The 25,027-nt window shown below is 42.9% G+C and overlaps 1 protein-coding gene across 1 annotated transcript in view; it reads right to left on the bottom strand.

Moving 5' to 3' along the window:
- Positions 1 to 25,027, bottom strand: part of LOC104620905 (rho GTPase-activating protein 32-like) — an 84,575-nt gene that overhangs the window by 22,011 nt on the left and 37,537 nt on the right. Inside the window, exons 4-7 of the mRNA XM_010287260.1 lie at positions 22,199 to 22,285; positions 4,217 to 4,354; positions 2,007 to 2,099; positions 191 to 313 (exon numbers count right to left, since the gene is read on the bottom strand). Of these exons, the coding sequence (XP_010285562.1) occupies positions 191 to 313; positions 2,007 to 2,099; positions 4,217 to 4,354; positions 22,199 to 22,285 (441 nt within the window). The remainder of the gene's footprint in view (positions 1 to 190; positions 314 to 2,006; positions 2,100 to 4,216; positions 4,355 to 22,198; positions 22,286 to 25,027) is intronic.

Genomic DNA, 25,027 nt, shown 5'->3' on the forward strand with positions numbered 1-25,027 from the left:
TAATGCCAAGTAAAGCTATATTTTAAAGATGACTGAACTCCTGCCTGTGTCCAACCCACTGCAAATTGAGTATTTAATGAATCTTCTAAGCTTCACCTCACAAAACACTCTGAAAGTGTCTGAAGATATTGTTGATGCACGCGCACGCACACAGAGACACACGGCGTTACAAGCTCCTTTAATTACTTACCTCAAAGGACAGTTCGTCTGCTGCTTGAGCAATATATCTCTTAATAACATGGGCAGCAGCGATAGCAGGAACGTTAATGGACGATTCCTCATGGACTAGCAGGTGATTCCCCTTGTTATCAATCTGAAATAAAGAGCACAGGAGACCGTGAGGTAGCTGGGGACAAGCGAGGAGGCATTTTCTTGGTGCTCATCCACAGCAGGGACTTCAAGCTGATTCACGGAGACAGCACAGCTCGGGGCCCCCCGAGGAGAGCAGCGCGGAGAGACGGTGCGGGGCACAGCAGAGACCGAGAGGAAGCAGAAGAGCAATTCACAGGGTATTTCAGAAGGTCGTGTGTCCCCATCCAGCTAACGAGAAAAATGCTGTATTTGTGCATCTTTGTGTACAAACAGTAACAAGAGAGTGAATGTTTACACCTCCCTTTAACACCAAATTGTATTCTTTTGCCTGAAGTACGTAAACTGGCGATACAAAAATGACTACAAAAATTCTCTGCAAAGTGGAATTAATGCTCAAGAAGAGGCCCTGAGGTAGAGGAAATGCCCTCAAACCGAAAACTAGTGTCACTTTTCAACTTTCTCCCACCTTTTTATTTCTTCTGAGAAAACATGGCTCCCACCCCTTGCTACAATCATCAACCTACTTTCAAAATTCCTCAATTTTCACGCTCACGTAAAATTTTGTAAGATTCTCAGTTAATCAGAAAGGTTTATTCAGTATCCCAGCAAATCTATTGCAAATGCAATCTCTTGGGCCACCGCATTGCTGTAAATTCTGCAGTTTCGTTTTTCTCTATAACTTCCTTCCTCCCTTCATGCTGAGGAGGTTTCCAAGATTTTTCTCATCCCAAAGGATTTCAGGGTGAGGAGCATATCAGCGGGGAAAATTGCAGGAAAACGCACTCAATCCTTATCACAGCCATTTAAAAATGAATTGCAACAGTCTAATAATAGTTGTTTCTATTCCTGGTGTGCAGCAGTATCGTCAGACAATGGAAAGACACACATATTTCTACCCAGACTCATCAGCAACAGCACGGCTGACACAGGCAGGTGGCCTTGACCACTTAGCTCCATTCTTTCCTGCACTCCTTGCCCAATAGTGTCTATTGTTTAAGATGGTAGAAGACCATTAGCAGAGAAACCAAAGCTGCAGCTGCAATTCACAGTATACAAACAGTGCCCCTGCAAGCACAACGCAGGCTCTGTTGAGCGGTTTAACCAATGATGGCAAACGGGAGCAGATAATATTTATTGTTTCTGCAGCTCTCGCAAGGAAAAAGAAAAGAAAAGAAAAGAAAAGAAAAGAAAAGAAAAAAAAAAAAAGAGGGCAGGCAAACACTGTCACAGAGACAGCTCCAGTAATTTTAGAAACTTGCTACGCTTGCAGTATTGCCTGGCCAAAAAGGAGTGTAAGAACATCTGTGCTTTCTGCAACCTGTTACTCGGAGACTTCAGCCACGAACTGGACTTTCGCAGGTGGTCCAGTGACCCATCACTGCTTCGCTAGAATTGCCACCTCCATTTATTTGCGAGTATCAGCAGAATGAGATGTCTTTGGGTGACAAAATCCAAGCAAGAGGGGAAAAAAGCTCCTGTATTCTCAACATTGGATCTGATTCTGTTTGTACTATAACTTTTGTGGCCACCTACCTGCCTGCAACAGGGAAATGAAGCTTTTAGGATAGCATTCCAGTGACACCAATAGGTCTGGAAGGTTTACAGCTCTTTCTGGAAAGGCAGGAGAGCACATTTGTGGCTTGCTCTGCTGCTGAGGTCAGGAAACGAAGAACAACCTGAGCTTCGTACTATACCTCCATCCATGTGAGAGCAGGCCCACAGTTTATCTTGTTGCCTGCGATTGTTGAGAGACGTGACAGGTAAGCCATCAGCATCTGGGTGACAAGCTGGAACAGAAAGAAACAGCCACACAGTTTTTCTGTTAATACACCATAGTTTGGAGAGTCTTCTTCAGACCTGGAGAGACCATAAGTTATCCATTGCCATAGGCAAGTGTTACAGAAATGTATTCCCTTTTGCAAGGAAAGCTGTCACTTGAAGGAGGGCAGCAAACTATACACGGTGTTACAATGATTACACACAAAAAAATCCGTAAAGCAGCAGCTCCCTGCCAAAGTAGTAATGTTATTTTCATAAGATATGTAGATTTTCATAATTTCCCTTGTTAAGATACCTTAAATCTAAAGCCCTCCTCTCATGGATTTCACATACAAACAAATCATTTGTATTATGGCCATCAAACACATCTGAGAACCATTTAGCAAAACAAAACACCGGCTGCCATTGCCACCCAAGTGCAAATCCTTAAGAACGTGGCAACTCTGACTGACCCTTTCATGAAACACTATTATTTCAAATAGTAGAAGAGGGTTTTAAAAATAACCTTAGCAACGTCCCGTCTAGAATAGTAAACTTGCTTTTATTAAAGAGAAGCTAGTGAGGTCTTTCCAAAGCTTCACAGTGACAGTGTTATAAAGCAGCATTGCAGCTCAGAGTTTGTGGGACCGTTTAAAACACCGTTCTCCTCAAATATCTCTTCAAATGTGGTCAATTCAAAATAAAACATAGAGTATGAGACACCACACAGCTGCAGAATTATGTTTCACAGCAGTAGCGCTCTTTAACGTCTTTAGGTCTTCTGTGCTTAGATATAGTGCAGATTTTCAGCCTCGTGCTACATATCAAATCAGTTGTACAAATAAAGATGTAAGAGACAGAAATTCCTAAAATACGATTTTCAAAAATAAACCCAGGAATTCATTGTCCTAAATATCGCTTCTTCTGCTGAATTTAAGAGACTAGAATCTCTAAATTCTCTTCAGAAATAGTCTGTGTTAAACCAAAGCAACAAATAAATCAGAGTCTCTGATGAGAAACGGGACCACGTTATCAACTTCCTATATGCAATGGCAAAAGCCCTGCAGACTTCAGTGGGGTACTGATTTCAGCCACTGTGTGCTGCTCAAAAGCAATCAATCCTCAGCCGCTCGGCACCGAAAGAACACAGATTCTGCTTTATAGATCCTGCATGGATTCTGCTTGGAATGGCCTCAATTTCCTCATTTCCCTTTTCAGCTACGCATCTCGTGGGCAGGCAACACCAGCTTTCCGACGCAGCCTGTCAAGATTTTTCTGCACTTGTGCTTGATGGTAGGGGACAAACATACAACTACAGGTCGCAGAGATACGTGACCTGTGAAATGATGCAATGGGCACTGCCCGTCACTGTAATACGCGCTCTTCCCCCAGACAAGACTGAGGCCAAACAGTTTTGTTATGCTCTACTGGCTCAAATAACCTCCGTGGCCACGCATTACATTGCCTCCCTCTCCACATCTTCTGAAACGATGCAGCCGAGATGCACCTGCTACTTCCCAGAAGATTATTTGGGATATGAATAAATCCCTAAATTATCAACAAGCAAGAAGCCAAAGGAATTCCTGCTCACCAAATTCCAGGTGAAGACAGTAAGTCAAGAAATGAAAAATACTTCTTACTCATTTAGGAAAAAAACACTCTTTAAGCTTTTTAAAGGCCATTTAAATAATGCACTAAAGCAAATGCTCTTAAAAACCAGCTTCCTTAATTTTTATTTTATAAATATAAGCCTAGCATTCCAAATGGTATTACTCTTGCAGTGCTGTGGCCCTGGAACAGCATGATTTCCTAGCAATGCCAAGGTGCTAACGTTAAGTCAGGAAATAGCCACGTCATTGAAAAAGTTTCCAAAGACATAACAAAATTCTTGTCAAAGGTACTAACAGGACAGCTTCTTTCCTGACACTCTCAATAACCATTCTGCATTTAGCAGCACATTCATTCAGGGCATTTCCCTTTAGATCATGGAAATTAAGGGTAGAAAAACCATACTGATGGTATTACTAGTCATCAATTTCCAAATCTAATCCAGGCCACATTCAAACTACTTTGTACATCCTTGAAATTATCTTCCAAGCCCTTGCTGGCGACTGCGCTGTGAATGCTCACGGAGCCAGTGATTTACCTCCGGACTGTCCTTCAGGGCATCGGAGCGGGGTAGCTCTGAGAGCTGGGAGAAGCGCCGGTCATAAATACATAGGTGAAGATGCTTATCAAGTACTCTGAAATCTTCATAACTCCGCTTCACGATCCAGCTCCTCCCCTGCAGAGACAGAAGAGAGAATCACACTTTTACGAGCTCCTCACTAATTCACGTTAGATGAGGAAAAGGAAAAGCAGTGCAGAAAAACCAGACGGATCTGGCCATCTTTCTTCTCAAAACATCTGAAAGGGATGAAAGCGCCTTAGTAATATTTTCATGTTTTGATTCGTAGACAGCCATTCATGTTCCACCCAGCTGCCAGTGTTGCTGTTTTAATTACTTAACAGTGGGCTTGGATGTGGCCCAGCAAGACGAGACCAATCCAAAGCTCTTGACTTTCACCTGTCTTACAAGGCCTCTGTAGCATTTTCATGCACAAGGTGTCTGCACAAATGTCAATTACAAAACGGTTGTATAAATAGCGTGAAATTAGATTCTACACAGATAGAAGAATATACAATCAGGGATCTGAAGGCAGAGTTGAAGCTTGCGAAATTCCTCTCAGATGCCCCAGGCAAATCTTCAGCTGAGCTAAAAAAAAACAATCTTTGATGAATAACACTAGCTGAAGATTTACTCCCGAGCGCATACCATTTCCCCAATTAAAAAACTGACAAGATACATACTGCTTCAGGGGACAAGGAAGGGACTGTGGCAGCACAGCATAATTTGCTTTGTGAAGCTTTTAATACCTAATGACTACTTCTAAATGCTTCGTGGCCTATTATGATCAATAAAAAATGTTGTAATAATGCAGAAGTTTACAGGTCAAAGCACTTTATGGACAGTCATTAATCCTCTCAACACTCCCATGCAGCCGCTAAAATGAGACTATTCCTGCTTTACAGATGTGGGCACCCACTCAGTGACCACGGACCTCCCCAAAGCTTCCCCACCTTCAAGTGCAAAACACTACTTCAGTCTGTCTTTCCTCAAATCAAGAGCGTGGCCATATTTAAAAAGAAAAAAATCTCTATCAGCATCACACACTCTGCTTCACACTCCACATGCAGTTGTCTCCCTAGGGAAGGGATGAGAAAAACAACAAAGCTTGCAGGCGATGTTAGCCGTGCTGTACAAGTCCAGGTGCTCCTACAGACCTGCAAGGACTTGGAAGAAGATGTCAGAGGAAGGAATTAGATTGCTCCAGATTTCACGGCCACTCGAAGCCAAGGCCAAGGATTAAGGGTGACAAAGAGGCGCCTGGCAACCAGTACGGAAAGCAGGGAAATGCATGGTGTAAGAGGGGACGTGGCATCATTTCACTTTTCCATGGGGAACGTAGCGGCAAAGCATGATCCCAAATCTGCTGTACTACACCGGGTGGAGTTCCGGACCTGACAGCCTCTCTACCTGGGCTACAAAAAAGCGTGGCCTACTCCGACGTCCCAATCACGATTCTGCCATATTCCTTTGTTTATTAGGAAAGTTATAAGCATCACTCTTCTATTCATATCCAAAGCTTGCAAGGCAATTGTAAATGTAAAACTGATAGTCAAGAGTACTAGCTAGTTTCTGTCAAATTTATTTAAGACAACTCCAGACTGCGTACTGTGCCCATAAACTCTGCTTTTATATCACAAGAAATCAGCCGTATTTCACAAGCCTACAAAGAGGGCACCTACACAGGACACAACTGCTTTGTAATTGCCATAAGTTATGTCACGTCACTTTTCGTCTAAAGGAAAAAACAAAACCAGGCGTGCAAGTCTAATTATCTTCAGAGCGATGACAGCCTTTCCAATTTCTCCGTCTTTTGCAATTAAGTTGTTCTTGCTCTCCTGCTAAGTTGCCAGTATGACCTTCAGCTGAGCAAGATTTAGTCACCAATGAAAGAAACAACGGACAGAGAAATCACTGCAATCCTTTATTTGCTTCTGCCCGCTGCACTTAGCAGGACATTTCAATACAATCTCGTACGTTACCCACGCAAATAACAAACCTACTTGTCAAACGATCGTAAATCTGTCATTAATTCCACGATACTCTAATTTTAAATGTTGGACTGTAGATTTGCAGTCTCTTTTTACCATGAATAAGAGTTAAATTTACAAGACGGGAATAGCTGGGGTCAGCAAACTAACGGTCCATGTGACAGGGTGCGCGGGATGAGCTGTGGAGAGCACGGACTACACGGAACGCGTTCTCCTTGCTTCTGATGAGACCCATTCTACGCCAGCACAGTAACGAGGCTACTAATAGCAGCAAGGAAGCTGATTAACGAGCAGAGACAGCTTACCTCACGACAGCAGTGGTGCTTCTTGCCCCACCATCTCTCTGGGAGGTTCTTCCCGTACTGCACAACAACTCCACAACAACACAACAACAACCTCCGAGCACGGTGCGGAAAGGTAACCCAGAACCACCGCTCCCGCGCCTTAGAACTGCAGCCGCTAAGCAACCGGCCGAGCTATCCCCGCCGAAGCAGCGGCAACCTCCTCCGCAAGAGACACACGTCTGGAGGCCAGAACCGCTATCGCCGCTCCTCGGTACGTCAGCCCAACGCCTGCAATCACAGCCCTGGACTTCAGGCTCTTGTGCAAAAGGATCACAGGATTCTTGCGGGAACGGGGCTGCCCGCTCTTCAATCACATTCAGAAGGACTGTGCATATGACGTGTTAGTACAGAACACAGTTTCAGGAGCAACAATATAAATTCCCACCCAGCAGAAAGTTATTCCAACCCCCTAAATGTGAATATTTCCTAATACTCTACAGTTTTAAGTTTGCCATAATCAAATTCAAAAAAGCATACATGCTTTAGGTTCTTCTAAAAGTTGTATTAAGCAAAGTTTTTGCAGCTTTGGAGCCCGAGTGATAAATTTTTAAGCAAAAATAAGACGGACGTGTTTACAAGGGGTATAATTAACTTTACAAGAAGGAGTCACTGCAGCAATCTGGGAAGGAACTGGACAACATTTAGTGCTTCCCCCGAGATCTCCAGTACAAGTCACAAGAAAGTAAAGTCTAAATTCTCTCAGCTAGACTTCCAGAGTCGCAGAGCCAAAGCAGCAGAAACAAGCGACCTCATTCAATATAAAAAATACCACAATGTTTCACTATATCAATATAAAAATTGTACATCTTGCTCCCATTTCCTGCAAATTCTGAAGTGCCAGAAGGGTTTTGAAAACGGGTTCTTTTTTTTAATTTAAAGAGTTAATGAAATAGTAGAAACAAGTAAGTGACTATTAAGTCGGTCTCATGTTGTCAACTGTGTTTTATAGCAAAGCTAAACATTACTGGAGCTTCAGGCACATAATATCCATAAGGCAGAAATGCCTTCTTCACATTCTTAACGATTTCCATAAATTGTTGCTCAAATCAATTTTTGATCACCCTCTCATTTTCCAATTCAATAATTACTTTTCTGTTCTTTAATTATTGATGGTCCTGATTTAGAGAAGCACATGCTTAAATCCCATTAATTTCGATGGGCCGTAAGAATAGAGGTGAAGTCAAGCACACAGCCAAGTGATTTCCCAGATCCAGACCTTCAATTACAAACCTGAGTATGGCAAGTTTCATAAAGATAAAGAATCAAGGCTCAAATTAAGATTTCCATAATGCCACAAAAATAGTTTCAAGGCCTTTAAAAGAAAAAAATTGACTACTGACTTAAAAAAAACCAAACAACCTCTTGAAGAAAATCGAAGTATTATTTGGAATTTCATTTTACAGAAACGTTCACAATGAAAAGCATCATGACAATTATGGAAATTCTCACAAAATGGAAAATCTGGGTTCATTCCTACTCCTATTACAGTTTGTGATCTGTTCTCCCTTACTCCTGCATGCTGCATAGGCTTAAATGCATGATGAAAGACTGGTGAGATTTCAGAATGCTGCACAGAGCTTCTTATTTTTTCCCTGCTTATCAAAGCAAGAAGAAATATCATGCTAAAAAAAATGATTAGAGATTACTGAACTGACAATTTAATTTCCTCTGACCCAGAGGTTTGAACCTTCCATTAGTAAAACCATTATACCGAGATCGCAGATCATAAAAAGCTACCCAGGCTTCACATCACAGGACACAAGATTCAGAGGGACAAGGATTGAGAACCACAGCTCCACAATGAATATTTTTAGCTCTACTGGTCAAACGGCCGAAGGACGACATGCAGCCGCAGCCAGGGGAAGTTTACATATTCCCCCACGTGGCGATGCTCCGAGCGAGCAGCAGTATTCCTCCCTCTTCCCCTTCTTCCCGAGCCCAACACACAGCGTGAGAGCTGCAACTCAGTGATGGTTCGTTTCATCACCAAGAGAAAGACATTTCTTATTGCAGCACTGCTTGGTTACTGTTGGACTGGGAAAAGCAAGTTTAAGAGGAGGGTGTCTTAAAACATCCTTTGCATTTTCATTCCCGTGGTTAAGAAACCCCACCTTTGCTCCATCATCTCTTACACCCTTCAAACTGACCAGTACAAAAACCTTACTCATTTCTAAGAGGGGCTCCCATAAGCTCAAGCCCAGTTCCATGCAGGAGTATTTTTATGTGGACTTAACTGTTGGGATCTGGCAAGAAGCAATTCTTCCCCCGTTGTGCACTGAACAGTCAGTGGCTTACCTGGAGGCACGCAGCTAACGCAAGAGAGGCGAACGGCTTCATCTGTCAGTATCTGTGACACCATCCATTCAGAAAGCAAATATACACAAGTTTTGTTATAAAGATTTACAGATCTCCTCTCCCCGTTGTGTAAAAGACTGTTTCCAGCTGAATCGGACTACATCTGTGCAGATAGAACTCCTTCTTGTCCATCAATGCTTCTTCAAGCCAGACAGGGTACTGCTGAGTTCCAGCACGCACAACTTTCCTGTCCCACGGTCTGAGTATGTTTTCTCTGTAGCACCTAAGATTTATTTATTTTAAGACAGGGATAGACCTTTCTTTTCTGGTTCAAATGCTTATTTCCTGAGAGAAATCACATGGATGCTCTCATGAACCTTACCAGTACACATGGAGATCAAGACCAGAAAATGAGATGAAAGTATATGGCAAAAGTCACTTCAGTCTGACCCTGTAGTAAGAAAACACCACGTATTAAATAGCTGGAAGAATGCCAGCATCCACCAGTAAAGTTTAACTCTGCCATGTGGGTGACTTTTACAGCTGTCTGGGTCTTGGGTTCTGTATGTTATTCCAGCATGACCCTTCGGCCCTTTTTCTACTACAAGTCCCGCTGGAAAATGGCTGAGAAATTTAGTTAAAACAGAAAACAAGACTGATAAAATCCACCACCTAGAGTTTGCTCAGGAAGTGGTTTTAGCTGGTACTGTAGGTAGCTTTATCTTTATCTAAGCTTTATCTTATCTAAGCTTGAGTCTGTTTACCAACATGTCCTGGATGATTTCATGACTTCTGGTGTACTAGTATAACTTCAGGGAAATTATAAACCTTTAAAACTTAAAGGCAGTTTCCACGAAGGCAACATAAAGCTACTTTATTTCTGAATGAAAGCGTACACTCAGCAGCGTAAGGCTTTTTGGCTAGCACACTTCCAGGTCTCACCTTGCGGCCACGGATGGATGCTCGCTTTCATTGCTCCTGGTACTACTCGTCAACAGGAGTTTACTCCTTCCCTCCCCACACCATAGGGTCGGGAACACCTGCGTTACGGCTCTTCCTAAAGCTGGAAGACATTTGCATTAGCTTAACCTCACTGATGAATGCATAAATTTATCTCAGCAAACATTAGCACTTGCTCCCGTGAGCCTTTTAGCTGGCAGAGCTGGGCAGGGATGAGCGCTCGGCGCAGTAACAGCTACATCGAGAAGATGTCTGTTCACTTCTGGAGTTGACCTGGCTTAGAAGATAGTATCAACAGCTTGCAGCGTGATACCCCTTCCGCTGTCAGGCAGCTGCCCTTATGTTTAGAAGAAAATAAAACATGGGGAGGAGAGAGCTTTAAATAAGATGTGAATGATGGAAACACTAAAGCTTCCGAGCTCCAGCCAGAATCGCAGGAAACGGACCCATGAGACACCGACTACCACAAGATGAAGGGAACGTCCGTACGGACAGGACGCAAGGCGGAAAGCAGAGGAGAAAGCTTATAACTTTTATGTGGTGAATCCTTAATAGCCTTACTCCACAAAATAAATTAATATCTTTCAGCATTAATTATCAGTTTATTATCAATTAATTGCAATCAACAGGAAAAAAAAGATATTTTAATGGAAACCACTGCAGCTCTTCTCCCTTAAAAATTATACTTCTTTGTGCTTCCCGATTCCAATTACAGATAGGAACACTAAAAACACACGTGGGAACACAAGGCTGCCCAAGACCTGGTCTGAACGACAGCAGCATTACTCTGTTGTTCCGACCGATTTTGGAAACTCGCCACGACCAGGTCTATGCGGCTTCCTGGGTGCTAAGCTGAAAGAAGCCATGACCTTCCAGTGGTTTCTCTGTCACTGAGAAAAGCAGCTTTGCCAGAAGCATCCAGACGGCAGCAAATATTTGGCTTAGGCTTTGGTAGCAATTGGTTTTGTACAGGTACAGAGAAGTAAAGGCAGGCTAAGACCTAACACAAACATACCATGCATAGGGCATTAGAAATCCTAACCACCACTTTTTCTCCCACAAGAAAGCCGGTTTCTGAATGGCAGTCTGGCAGACACCTCATGAACTTGAAGCAGGATTTACAACTCCCAACACGTGAATGAAATTCCCTGCTCTCCTGACATGTCATCACTTAATTCAGTATCAATCATCTCTTTAGTAAAATCACACCGGAAGAGCAACAGGTCACAGAGAGACACGGGGGTGAAGGGGAGGGTGGCCACAGCATGGGGCTACACTTCAGAAAATTAAAGTAATACCCCAACGTGAGCTTGCAGCCACAAAGGAAATACTTCAAAGCCACTAACAGACCAACTGCTAAGTAACGGGAACTACAATTCTACCATCCTACAGGTAGCAAGGCAATGAGTTCACATACATATTTACAAATGATTATAGGGACACGGCGCAGATTTAAATACAACGCCCTCTTTACCCTGTGCCCCAAACGTGCTATAATCTCCTCAGCACTTAACCACAGAGAATAAACAACGTTTCATCAAAGCAAGCGAGCACCACTATCCTTTAAAACAAACCCAACAAAAAAACCCTTTGAAAATTACTTGCCTGAGGTTAGTAAAACAAAACAAAAAAAACTTTCAAAATTACTTGCCTGAGGTTAGCTGGAGCAACAGTAGCTTAGACAGATATAGATCTCAATTTCCTTAAGTCTCATTTCTTGGGCACATCACTGAAGCAAACAGCTGGGTTTTTTTTATTTTTTAATTGTTTTAATTTTTGTTTCAGTGATCAAAGCACATAGACACGTTTTTGTGAAAACTAATTGCCAGGAAGAAAAGATTTTGTAGGTCCAAAAGTAAGAAACTTTGTTTGAACCCCGCCCCTGATAGCCCCAGTTACAAAACACCTATCACGTCATTTACAAAATAACCCAAAATTAGAAGCATGGAAATAATTAACAACATGGCGTGCCTGACACGGCTTCCGTTACAAACCCATTCACCTTGACACCTCCGAATGACGCAAAAAATGTGAACATTGGAAAATATCACTAAGATGGTAAGGAATTACGTGGCCTACCTACCCGCCCAGAGTGGCGGGCAGAGATGTCCTCGCCCGAGGACATGTATGACCTTGCCGGCTCCTGGAGTCCATCCTCCTCGCATCCCCCCGGCAAATTTATCAGAGGGTGCCAGAGGGAACCTCCCTGCCTGCTCCGACGCCTTTGGGTAGGGTTATAGAGACAAAACACATGGGCATTGCAAGGAAAAAGGTAAGCAAGCAGGTATGTTAAAGATGTAGCTGACCAAAACTCGAGAAAAGAGGCTCAAAGGGTGAAACATTATTTAGAAAGCACAAGAAACAGAAGCAGCTTTGGAGAAGTTTTGCCAACAGAGCTGGAGCCAAAATGGAAAAAGAGCTGCTTTTTTGGCAGCTGCGTGCATCAGTTTTAAGAAGAAACATTGAAAAGCAGTGCCAAGACCCAGGAGATGAAATATTTAAGACAGGCCATCTTTAACATCTAATATCCCTAACGGAGTCTTTTAAAAAGGTAAACCACAACGTTTGAAATAAATACAGTATTTTAAAACCATAGATGGGTTAAAAAAATGCATCGTTAGAAAAACAAGAAGTCAGCTCCTTCTCACCTGTCAAAGCCGGAGCCTTCGATCGCAAACTTGCTCTACAGTCTCTAGCAATATCAGTTTGCAATTATCCTTGATGGCTACATCCCACAGCCTGTCTGCACATCCGCAGCTTTTCAAGTTTGGAGGCTACCGGCCCTGCCAAGCAAGCGGAGAGCTCGGGGACTCACCGCAGGTCTGCAATGAACTGAGCCCGGGCTGCTTCACGCTGCGAGCGTAAACCCTGCTGAACAAGGTGGGACCTGGGTGTTCGCCGAACTAGGTCAGGTTAGCACGGGTTACACAACACACAGCGACAAGGAACACTTGCTTGACGGTTTTGAACAAACCTGGGGCACAAACCTGCTCTGTACCTCTAGGAAAGTCCTACTGAATGCAAAGATTTAAGGAGCAAGCTCAGGCACGTTCGCCCTGAGAATTCTGTCACCCATTCCTCTAAAACAAAACTTACTTTAAATTTAACGTACAGTCAGTTATAAATCCAGTTGGGCAAAGCACCTCTAGTTATTGAGGAAGACAATGGCATTTAACACTTCCGTGTTTTTATTACCAAAACAACTCAATTACAAATTTGCTTTAGAACATCAGAGTTTAACTAAACAAGGTGCGCTCAGTGTAACTGGTAGGACGTAACTTCTGAAAACTTTCCAAACTGAGAGTTTTGCCATTTCGTTTAGTGACAGTAAATATTTGCTACAAACAATGAAAATGACACATCTTTGCTTTACTGCTAAAGCATCTTTACACACATGCTATTTAATTTTGATGTGGTTTCTGTGCCTTGAGGGGGCCTTTTCTTTTTATTCTTTCCTAACCTGCTTGTCCTACGTTTTATGTCCAATAAATCTGTACACATTTGGAAGTGTAGATGCCCATCCAAGGCCTATGAACTTTATCTAAAGGCAATTCCTTCAGGTCAGAGGCATCGTATCTGCGCACCTTGCCCTTCTCCTGATGCTCAATTAGTCATTTAACATTCCTTGCTGATCAAAGTAACTTTGCAGCCTGCAGAGGATGATACTGGATGAAAGTGCTTTGGACTATCTGTCCCAAAGGGCTGTCAACTTTCCCAAGTAAACAGGCACTGTACTACTGCTATTAAAAATGCATGCATGTTAAGCTTCTCTAGAAGGAATAAACATCAAGGCAGCAAAGAAAAACAGGAACATCCACCACAATCCTGTTCTTGTTTTGGATTTGAACCAAGCCCAGCTCTTGGAGAAGTTGTAAAACAAGTAAAATTGCAGACAAACTGCTCCTCTGCAATGCATTTACACTTGCTTAGTTATGGGGCAGGATTCAATGTCTCTTCAGAATAAAGCCAACCGTCCTCTTCAATTTGTGGCCGGGCCCAGCCTTGCCTCCAAAGCACCGCATGACAATCAGAAGCCCTGCCAAAATGCATCAGTTACAGAAAGAAACCATAATCACTATCCTGTCCTCTTAGATTTCAACAGTGATTTTCACTTTCTGCTTCAGAGCTAAGCAGAATACAATTTGGATACAGGAAGATTCATTTCTCCAATTCAGAGCTTGCTTTCTGAAGGCAAAATGCCCAAAGAACACGACATTAACAAACTACCATGTAATTGTAAAAGCTTCTGTTGCTTCAAAAAAAACTTTCATGGCAGCACATTCATGTGATACTGCATTATAGTCTAGAAAAATAATTTTCTCTCTTGTTCATTATCCCTTCCTAGACCAGGGCTACACTCACTGTTCACTTCGGCTGGTAGTTTCCATCGCAGAAAACCACCTGAAGAGCACATGAACGTGGCCGTTGCCGTGTATCCCTCGCCGTTCCTTTCCGCAAAGAACTGCACAGCAGCTCAGTCCAGTGCAAGTCTGATGAAGTGGCAGGCTGCTATCTTGGGGTGATCATTTTCGGATACCCTCTTTCCCCAGTGAAAACCACCCTCCAATAAATTCACCAGACCATTTATCTGTTGGAGTTTAAAGCTGAAGCCATTAACGCGGAGCACAGCGAGCCTCTATCTTGGGTATACTGAAGGGGCAGCTTGAAACGCACCTAAATTTGCACCAGGAATGTGCTTTAGCACAAGCGGTTCCGTGACAGCGTTCCTCTCTGCAGTGTCGCTCAATAAATAAATCGCTCGGTTCAAAATCCATGCACAGCTAGAACCCTGTTACTGCATCTCAAGCATCCCAAGTCAAGAACAAGAAAGGACCATGCTGACCCTGTTTCCTCCACAATACATATTTAAATAGAGAAAAAAACAGAGTGTGCCATGAATAGAGAAATTAAATACCAAAGTTTAGGAACTACAGTCATTTTTCATCTCTTGTTACCACTGAACAGATTTACACACAAGAGTACTGGATCTGCTCTGTGGCTGGGAATAGCGAAGGACAAGTTCCATCAGCTGGGCAACGAGGCCCCAGAGCCCCGACGACACACGGATGCCGCTGTAGGCCAGCGTGATGCTGCTCTGGGACTCATTACACGCGCCTGCGCGGCGTGGAAGACGACAGCTAGCTTCTGCGTTCCCGTTCCATAGTCCTGCAGGGCACAAATACACCGCAAGTGGCCAAAGCAAGCAAATGGCACAACTCTTGGACGTCTTCCTCCTAGATCCCAACGCAGACGTCCTGCCGACCGCCTGACTGCACGCTTCAGGATAAAAGGCAGCAAAGACAACAGGACAGAAATCCTCTTTACCTCGGAACTGCTACTTTGCTTGTTAGGTGTCTAAACAGCTCGTGTGAATTAACGACCACAGAGCTACGTACAAATCCCACGATGAACGGAGGGTATGGTGCAACGTATTTTTAACAAAGGAAAAGGGCACAGCACACCACAGCGTTAATCCTGGTTGACGCCGAGTGCTGCCCTACCCAAATCAGTGCTCTGCAGCAAAACTCAAAAAAAAGTCAGTCATATCCTTGTCCTTAATGATTATCATCCTAATTAATGAATGAATTTATCCTTTAGTATTATCATAACAGCTACAGAGTAATAGATGTTAATTCTGCAGTCCTGAAAGGCTTCTAATGCAATTCAATACCTTCTCTCTTCCCTACAGATGTTAGTTTACTTTCAAAAAACCTGGAACAGACCCAAGTTTTTCAAAGACACTACACCTTGGCAGCGCTTTGGCATCGCCTGAGCTTTGAACACAGCCCAGCAGCACTCTTCAGGCTGCTTGCCAGCTTCATACACCCTTTATTAATCCACATTACTATTGTCACTTCATTTTTATTTATCGCTCTTGAGAGCAGAAGGCATGCAGTATATGACCTAAGATCAACCGTTCAAGCACAGAATATCAAGTGATGGATTAGCATTGTGGAAACAAGGATTTTAGTTGCTTTCTTTTGACTAATGTAAAACAGCCCTTCTCACTTGAGAAGTGCTTAGAACAGAAGTTTCAACATTTGTGAACATCTGGAAGGATAGACTACAAATATTCAATCCATAAAGGCCTATGGTCAGGTTTTAAAAAGTTTTGGGGGACTTACAAATAAATACCCAGGATCACAACAGAGATTTTCAAAAACTCACAAGCACGTGACGTACCTAGCTCTCATGGGAAATCTGATGGTGGAAGTTACATTTCTCCAGGCATTTTTGTTCGCCATCATCTCCAGGCAAGCGGTACCAAGCGTCAGCAAAGCACAGAAGACAAGCTGGGGGGGGAAGGCCATGATGGTGACCAGCATTTTGATGCATTTTAAAGCAGAGTAACTTCCCCAAGCCCTTCTGAGCAGACAAAGCTTTAGGACACACTGCGGGTCCCTCACCGCAGTTTGTAAAAAGCGGCCAGCGCGCTCTGAAATCAGAGCGTGCCCTTGTAGTTCAGTGCCTGTTCGTTTGGCACCTGCTTCAGTTTAGCTGCACCGCCACTGAAGTATTCCACCACCCACGGGGAGGATTTGGTTTTCATCCTTGGTAGGACTCATCCAGCAGCTACGTGGACACTAGAGCTCAGGTGGAAGAGGGGGCTGAGAATGCCTGGACACTGCAGCCAGACCACAACAGGCATCACGTGAAACTGCACCTGAATTTACTATTTGATAAAAGGACACAGTAACTGCTTGTGTTTAGCAAAATCTTCTTTAAACAACAAAGGGAGAAAATTCTACGTTAAGAAAGGAGATGCAGGTTAACAGACGCTCTGAAAACAGCTTTTGCATTGGGTAGGATCCAGCTTGGATGCTCCACATAGATATATAGCATTAACAAAGACGAAAGATGAGACAAGCTTTTCTCTTGGGTTGTGAGTTTGGGTTTTCTTTTTTTAATGTGTATATAAAACACACACAAGTATATGTGTGGGTTAGGATTTGCCCCTTAGGGTTACCTGTTTAAAGAACTGTAGCTTTGCACAGGAGGAATGCTAGTAGCACTTACTCAGTAACTGTTCTCTAGGTGTTTGAGCGTCAATCACATGAGATGAAACTATTAATATATCAAAGAACAAGCCTTTAAGACAAAAAACAGTCATAGAAAAGATTTTCAAATGTTTGACTTAAAAATCCTACTGCAAGCAATTTGTGGTTTTTAGTATGGACTATCACAGGCAGACAGAACCAGCAAACCATACTTTAGACGTTAGTAGTCTGAGTAAGATATTTGCTTCTGTGAAAATATATTCCACTCTCCTCTCCCCACAAACCACCCAGGATGGGGAGTCCTGTCTGTTCTTCCTGCTTGGATCCCATTTTTTCCTGGCATTCTCTCCACTGCCCTTGAACCACTTATTATTGCAACCACGCTTCCAGCCGTGGAACGCTGGATGGGGTTGCCTTCAGAGTTTTGCAAATACCGTTCTTCAAACAGAAGATACCGAGCTTGAATCTCCCGCAAGGCAGAGCTGGGAGGTACAAGTGGCATGTATTCGTGTAAATGCCTTCATCTAGTACATCAAAGACCTTATTCTATCAATCAGAATGAACACAGCACAGAGAGCGATGGCTGCCTTGAACAAAAACACAGGAATAGGGCAAAGTACTGTGCACCCTGTACAACGAAGCGTGGCTCAACTTACTGCCAGCGTGGGGTCCGCAAACGTGAGCAGAAAAATGGAGAAAATCCATGCTTGGGCCACGAGAGCTTCCTGCTTTGAGAACAGCCTTAGAAATCTACCCAGGCTGCAGCAGAAAGAGGCTTCCTTTGCAGGACGTTGGCCTCATCCCATGGAAAGCAGGAAACAGAGAAGGTAGCGTGGCTCGGTTCTGAGATCGTGCCAGTCAGTGTTTAAGGGTCTATCACGAGATCTAGTCCCAAGATTTTTTTTAAAGATCACTCATGCATGGTCTGACATTTCTGGTTTCTACTGCCTGCCATTTGTGTTTCAACAATCTACCTGTGATAAAGAAAATCAACAATAAAAAACACAAGAGATGGCTGGAGTTTAAGGTCTCCCTTAGAAACTGAACATTTTCACAACCAGTCTCTTGTTCTCTCCTTGCCATTCAAAACTTCACCCAAAAAATTATGTTTGTAGTGTAGAAATAGTGTAAATCTCACACTGTAATTAGTACTGCATGCTTTTTTTTCTCGCCCCTCCCCCCTCTTTTTTTTCTTTTTTTTTGAATAAGAGCTTAGATTAGCAATTCTTATGTTATAATACTTAAATACATATGCAGGTAAGGTGCTGTTGTAATGTCACACAAAAACCCAAAAACATTAGGAAGGCACATTTTCAGCCTGCTTTACAACTTGACGAAACATGCTGGCTGGATTAGCCTATTTCAACGTTTTTGCAGGCTCTTACTTTTGTCGATTGATTCTCAACATACAGAGTAACCCCTTTCCAATGGGTTGCAGACCTTTTATATTCTTTGCTGATCCCCACGGAACTCAGCAAGGATCAATGGACCTTCACAGCCTACAGGTACAGCATAAACTCATGAAGGTCTCAGACATTCCCTGGGGTCTTTTAAGGGCTGTGGTTATTGTTAAAGGCTTGCAATTACTGTCTACAGAGTTCAGAAGGGTCACAGGTACAGTCTTCACACCACACTTCTCAGGATTTTAGGTTCCTCTGTTCCCTACGCAAAAAAAAAGGTCTCTAACATTCTTTAGAGACATTTTCCTCCCGAGCGAAGACGCACGTGGAGTACTGTCTGCACTCAAACTCAAAAAAAAGTGCAAACTCAAAACATTATTCCTTTTCCCAAAAATCTCACCTCAGATTTCAAGCATTTTTAGATCGTTTGAAACTCTTCTTTCCATTCATTCATCCATCGATCCATCCCTTCTTTTATCACAGAAAGGGATTTTGTTTACAATTATTTTAATAATAGCAAACTTTCAACAGCAGTAACTGTACCTGTCCTGAAAGCTATCTTCTAAATATCTTCTAGAAATGAGTGAAAGTTAAACAGTGCAATCTTACTTGGAAAAAAGGAAAATCCACTTACACCGCTCTAAAAACCAAAACTAAATCCCCCTACTATCAGCTCTTTCCAATAACATTTAAAACCTTACCTTTGTCATTCCTGAGTTTTCATGTTCAAATTTATTCAGAGAAATCAAAAGAATCCTATCTTTCCACTTTTCAGAAACACTTGGAACAGCCCTCTCTATATTCCCACTTCTTCTTAAGAGCTAATAAACTGGATTAAATTTTTGAGGTCTTTAAGTAGAAGAAAAGCTGAATAGAGACTTTTAAAAAAACCCCTCTGAACCTCACACAAAGCTTGTATTTCACAAGCTGACTTGCAGCAGAAATGTGTCACAAATACAACTCCAAAAAAAAATTTTTTTCAGACCTTATCTGGGAAAGTTTTGCAAAATACGCATCAAACAATAATTCTCTTTACACCACTAAAATTATACTTACAGATGGGAAAGACTGGGATAGAATTTCCTTAGTGTAAATGCCGAACCGTAGTCTGCCAAACACAGCTAAGCCTGAGCTGGATGTTTTAAAAGTTCAAAAGCTTTGGTTTGTTGTCTGCTACAGAGTGAAATGACAAAATAAATGCCTTTTTATGGACCACACAACACACAGATTGTATCTGCAGAGTCCAAACTGGGCAAGGCACAGCAGTATAATGCATTCAACCCCCAAACTAGGGTTTTTGCCTATTTCTCTAAGATCTGTAATCTAAAATTGCCAGGATGGCCATACACCCTTGCTCTTCTGTTCACTTTTTGCTCTTCACCATGCTATTTGTTTTTGCAACAAATCACAGATTTCTTAAAGCTTTTGAATTTATATCAATTTACTCTTAATTAACAGAATTTGTTTTCTCTGTGTCCACCTGAGAAATCAAGGAGCTTTTTGCAAGCTGCTGCAGTAGGCTGAACACCAAGGCTAGCAGCATGTCCAAAGGGCAAGCAAAGTGAAATTTGTTTCATAGCCTTTTTTTCTTCCCTCCTTCAAATTTTTGGCCTGATACAGATGCGTCCTGCCAAAATCTCTCCCCACTGCATTATCATTCCATGAGGTATTTCACACCTCCCATTCAATTCTAATAGGGAGCCAAATCCATCCAGACACCGCTGGTATCCAACGCATGACAGAATGGAATCTTTCCCTGGACATTAGGAGAGGCCATGAGATGTCAGGGCTGAAGTATCTTCATGGTAGGAATGATGCTCAGCTGTGCAGTCCCTTCCATGCCTTTCCGTTCATTGAATCCAGATGCCACAAGTTCCTCAGCTAAGTTATCTTGAGAGACAGGGACATAGACTAACACGCGAGAGGTGAATCACAGTCCTGGGGTGGGGCGAAGTTCTAGCTAGCCAGAAGAATTACTTAAAAAAAAAAAAAAAAAGAAAAAGAAAAAAGGTGACTGGTTCTACACCCATCCTTTGAAGAGATGAGGCCAACTCCCAGTGTTTTCATTTTAGTTTAGTAAAACACTGAAAAAAGAAGGTGACAGAACCTCTCAGCAGTTGGACATGGTTCACAGCCTCTGGATCTACTGGACAGCAGCTCAGTTAAGTCTCGCTGCAAAGTAGCATCATCTTCCTTAGGCAAGGCACAGAATCCACCACATTGTCCCCACACAAATCAAATCCCCGCACAGTATGCTCAGAAACACCCCCGCCAAGCACCTGCACGAAAATATTCTGCAGCGTTTAAGGACACAATTATACCTGAGGGTGCCTCGTTAATCTTTAGAGATGTCAGAAAGTTAGGTAGAAAGATCAGAAGCGGTATGCCTCAGGGTTAGAGAAAAACTGTTCTATAAAATATCGGCACTTCTATAGGTCCACCTGAAATAGCCAGGAAGGAATACAAGGTTCATCTCTGCATTAAGCACTGTCAACGCAGTCCCAAACCTGAGGACTCAAAATGTATCGAAATTCCTCTTTCCTGAGGAAAGTCCCCCGAAAAAAAATCTCACTCTTGGTTGCCGCACTGCTCTTGGCTGGGACACGGACATGCGTCCACCGTTAAATTTTGCAGTGCTGTTTGTTAGCTTGGATTGCTTTTCTGAAAAGTGATTATTTTGTATGAAACTGGCTACAGCTGAGTTAGAACTGTACTAGCAAAATGCCCAAACACAGGCAATTTGGAGAGATGTTCACTTTCAGCCTCTTCTCTTCCCTCTCCCAAGAGGGAATATATAGATATTGTGAATGTACTTGCACCGTAAGAGCTCACAAGAGAGAGGAATTACTCGTGTGTTTCTCTCACGCTAACTACACTGCTGTAGCTCAGCTTGTGCCAAGCCCCACCTTCAAAGCAGAGCAGGGTGCTTTGCTCCTGAGCTGCCTCTGAACACACTGCACTGGTGTGCGCGCAGAGTTCGGGCAGAAGAGCCACTACACCGCAAATTCACAACCCCTCTTGTGTGTACTAATGCCACTGCGCTGGTACAACGCGAGAGCAAAGAGTTCCCTACCCCACACGATTCAATTGTAGGCAACACCGGTGTGCCTAGTCCATACACTTCCTTTTAGTACCTGAGAAATGTCAGCAGAATCACATAGAGAGCTTTAAAAAGAGAGACAGACGCTACAGTGATTCCCATTAATGTTCAGCATAAACTGGTAAGATGGACGCTCAAGAAATGCCGAGACGAATCATGAAAAGAACTGCTACGTTAAGGCCAGAAAAATGACCAAACGCAGGTATTAACTCTCAATTGAATTTGCCAATGCAGTATGTCTGCTACAGACAATTTCATTCAAGATACTAAAATACGATAACCTATTACGTAGCATTTTACAGATCACTATCCCCGTATTAGCAGACGGTGGTACGAAGCGGCAGATTCATCTGCCCAAAGCATTTTGATACCACAGTAGCAGAGGCAGTGAAAGCATTTCATACCAGATGTCTGGAGACGTAACTGGGAACAGATCAAGAATCCCCACCTCCTGGCTGCCAGCAGCACGCCTCGATCAACAAAAATGCTGGCCAGCTTTCTCCCTCACGTACGTCCTCTGTCTGTGCATCTGGTGCGTCCGTGTGTCAGCGTAGGCTCCCCACAACTGACGGGCACAGGCACGCACGCTTCTGTCTCCAGGCTACTCACTGTGCAGCTCGGCACAAACTGTAGCGAGGATGATGTGCTTAACAGCCTCCTTTTTCTCCCCTCCATGCTCCTCTTCTTTTCTGAGAGTGAGCTGGTCGCAGCACCACAGACAGCATCCTTCTGAGGACTGAGCTAGCGAAGAAGTGCAAAAAAACCCCACACGCCGCAGGAAAGCGTTGTATCGAAATATTACGAGGCTGTGTTACCAAAAATAACGCAATACAGTCTGCAAAAGGGGGTGGGGGGAGAAAGCATGGCATTTACCTGACAAGAGATCTGTACAAGGTAGACCAGTTCCTTGGATTCACAGCCGTTTCTCGTTACTTCATTCTGTTCCTCCGGGAGCGAAAGCTACACCGAGGGCGCGGGGAAGGGGTGGAGAAAAGAGGAGAGAGAAAGACCAGGTCAGTGAGCAGGGATAAGCCAGGCATGTAATAATGCATGAAGCACAACATTCACAGCAACTTGCTCCAAGACATGCTGAGTATCGGGGAATCAGGGAAATGCTTGTCTGTCTGGCGGTGTCAGAGAAAAAATATCCAGCATTCATGGCTTACGCAGACCCTGGAATGCCACTGGATTTTGGCATCTCACCTGACAGTTTAAAAATAAAATATGGTTCAAAAATAAAGCAATCATAGTAAACTGTTCAAGCCAGGGATCAAACCCCTAGCTTAGAACTCTGCAAAATTAATTGTTCACTGAAAATATCTCTATAAATATTCATGTATCAGATAACAGTGATTCCCCTCCCCAGTTCTATTCATTTTGTATTTTATATATTCAGGCAGACATTAAAGAATAAAACATATCTCCTAATTTCAGTGTTGTCAAACACTTTACCACAACAGAGGCTTTTATGGCACCATTCATCACACAGAGAGTCATTAAATACAACATCAGGATGTGCTTTTTTTCAGAGCAGCGAGGAGTGATTTAACTGTGTCGTTCCTGTATATGGACCAACCACCTTGACTAGTCCTACTACTAGTCCTGCTACTCCCACTAGTCTTCATAATCGCTATTTAGAATGTATTTACATTTAATGATCTTCTCTGAAAACAGGAATTAAAAAGTGATCATAAGCAAATTAAGACTGTTTGCAAAGCAAATACAAAAAGGAAATGTCTTCCAAAAAGTTGTTTTATAAAAGAAAGAGAGATCCTTATCCAGCGCAGAGCCCTGGGAAGAGAAAACCACAAAACACTCCCTGAAAGGTGCATGGAAGAGGATGGGGTATCTCAACCTCTCTGCACACACACAGCCATCATTGCTGTCTTTACTCCTCATATGATGGACATTAAATTGTACAGTGCTGTACTTGCCAGAAGAGTTACTGGCTTGCTTTCTTAAGCAGAAATGATGTCAGCTTAAAAATAGAAAGCACTGAAGAAGAGCCCAGGACTTTTCCCACAAAGATCTTTTGGAACAACACTTTCTCTCTTGGAAAATGTGTACATGAAAATTTAAGCCTGTAAAAAAAACATTATGATTACCTAAGACCAAAAAAACCCAGCAACAAATAAAAGCAGAAATAAACATGAGAGTGAGGAGAAAAAAAATCACAAATTGTTGTATTTTCATGAATGTAAGCAAGAGAAATTGAGAACCACATGGTTAGAGGCACGTACCTCCTGAGAAAGAGGGAGACAGAAGGCAAAATTCACTTACATAGACCACTGATACATCCGAGCGATATATCAGAGACCACTGATACCCAGAGTGAATTTAACTTTGCAGTTTGCCACTCCCTCTCTCCCCTTCGTAAGGAAGTTGCAGAGCGCACAAAGTCAGCACTCTTCCTTCACCAGACGTAACTTCCTGAACACTGATTTCTTTTCTGATGGTTGTATACAGGACTGCAGATAATTAAATAGATTTCTGGACAAAAGAAAGTCATAATTTCTTATATTTTTACAGCATTAAGTGTATTTATTTGCTGGTTACACAAATAAAACTTTCTCCTGCTTTGTGGCAGTCCTTTTTGGCACACAAATATAAATTTTCCATCAAAGCATTTGTATCAGAAATCAAGTTTGCACTTTTGGTCTTCACTGTTGCCTAACAATGTAGAGCAGTTTTTTTAAAAAAAAAAAAGGTACCTAACTGGGGACACCTAAGAGCCTTTCACTGAGGCTGCTCTTTACGTAACTAGAAGGACACAGAAAGTCTTAAAACATTGTGCAAGTTCTTGAAGGTGAAGTCCACCCAGCGTCACCTCCCTTTGGCTACTGTCCTTACTCCGTCACAAACCACCTCTCTAGAAAACCCAAGAAGCGTCTCCCTCGGCCACTGCTGCAGCTTCTCCTGCGCCGCTTTCTCAGCACACTCTCTTTTTTGGCTTCTGGACAGCCTCTCGTTCCACCTATAAATTCTCCCTTCAAAGCCAGCTTTCTTCTGTAAAGCTTTCCAGTGAGAACTTTAAAGATTTTTACGCACATCCTCATAAGGCTGGTGTGCAATACAGTCCCAGAGAGAAATCCTTCTAACTGCTGCACAGGATCTTTCACGTGGTGAGCTGAATTCCACTGAAAACCCCTGCATTCCAGAAAGAGGCAATTTTAAGATTCGTAAGAGTGACTTTTCTATGTGTGTAACGGGGTGTAGCCTGCTGCTATTAACGTGATTAAGTATGACTATTATTTATTCCTGCCTTGCATGCTCCCCCCCACTTTATCATCGTTCTTTGCTATCAAATTTCACATTTTAAGTGTTATTAAGGTTTGAAACTAACTAACAGTGAAAAGAAAAACAAAATAACAAAGGATGCAGTAAAGGAAAGCTAAGACATGGCTGGAGATTATTTTCCATGTTTGCCAGGTGCCACGTTCAATTAAACATGGGTTTCCTACTCACGGAGAAGAGTTTCCATCCTTCAATCTGTGCTTATTTAGGGTCCATATACCTGCTCTATCAACCCACAATGACATTTCGGGCCTTGCCTCCCTTAAGTGTATCAGTGCTGAAGGACATCACCGCAGGCTCCACTTCACTCCAGCAGACTCCGTTCACCTGCAAAGCCGGCAGCCAGGCAATGAAAATGCCAACGTACAAATGCGGCAGCTCCCTCCACGTATCCGGGGCATGATTCTT

This window comes from Phaethon lepturus, unplaced genomic scaffold (genome assembly GCF_000687285.1).
Source record: "Phaethon lepturus isolate BGI_N335 unplaced genomic scaffold, ASM68728v1 scaffold10675, whole genome shotgun sequence".
In the NCBI taxonomy this organism is placed as follows: domain Eukaryota; kingdom Metazoa; phylum Chordata; class Aves; order Phaethontiformes; family Phaethontidae; genus Phaethon; species Phaethon lepturus.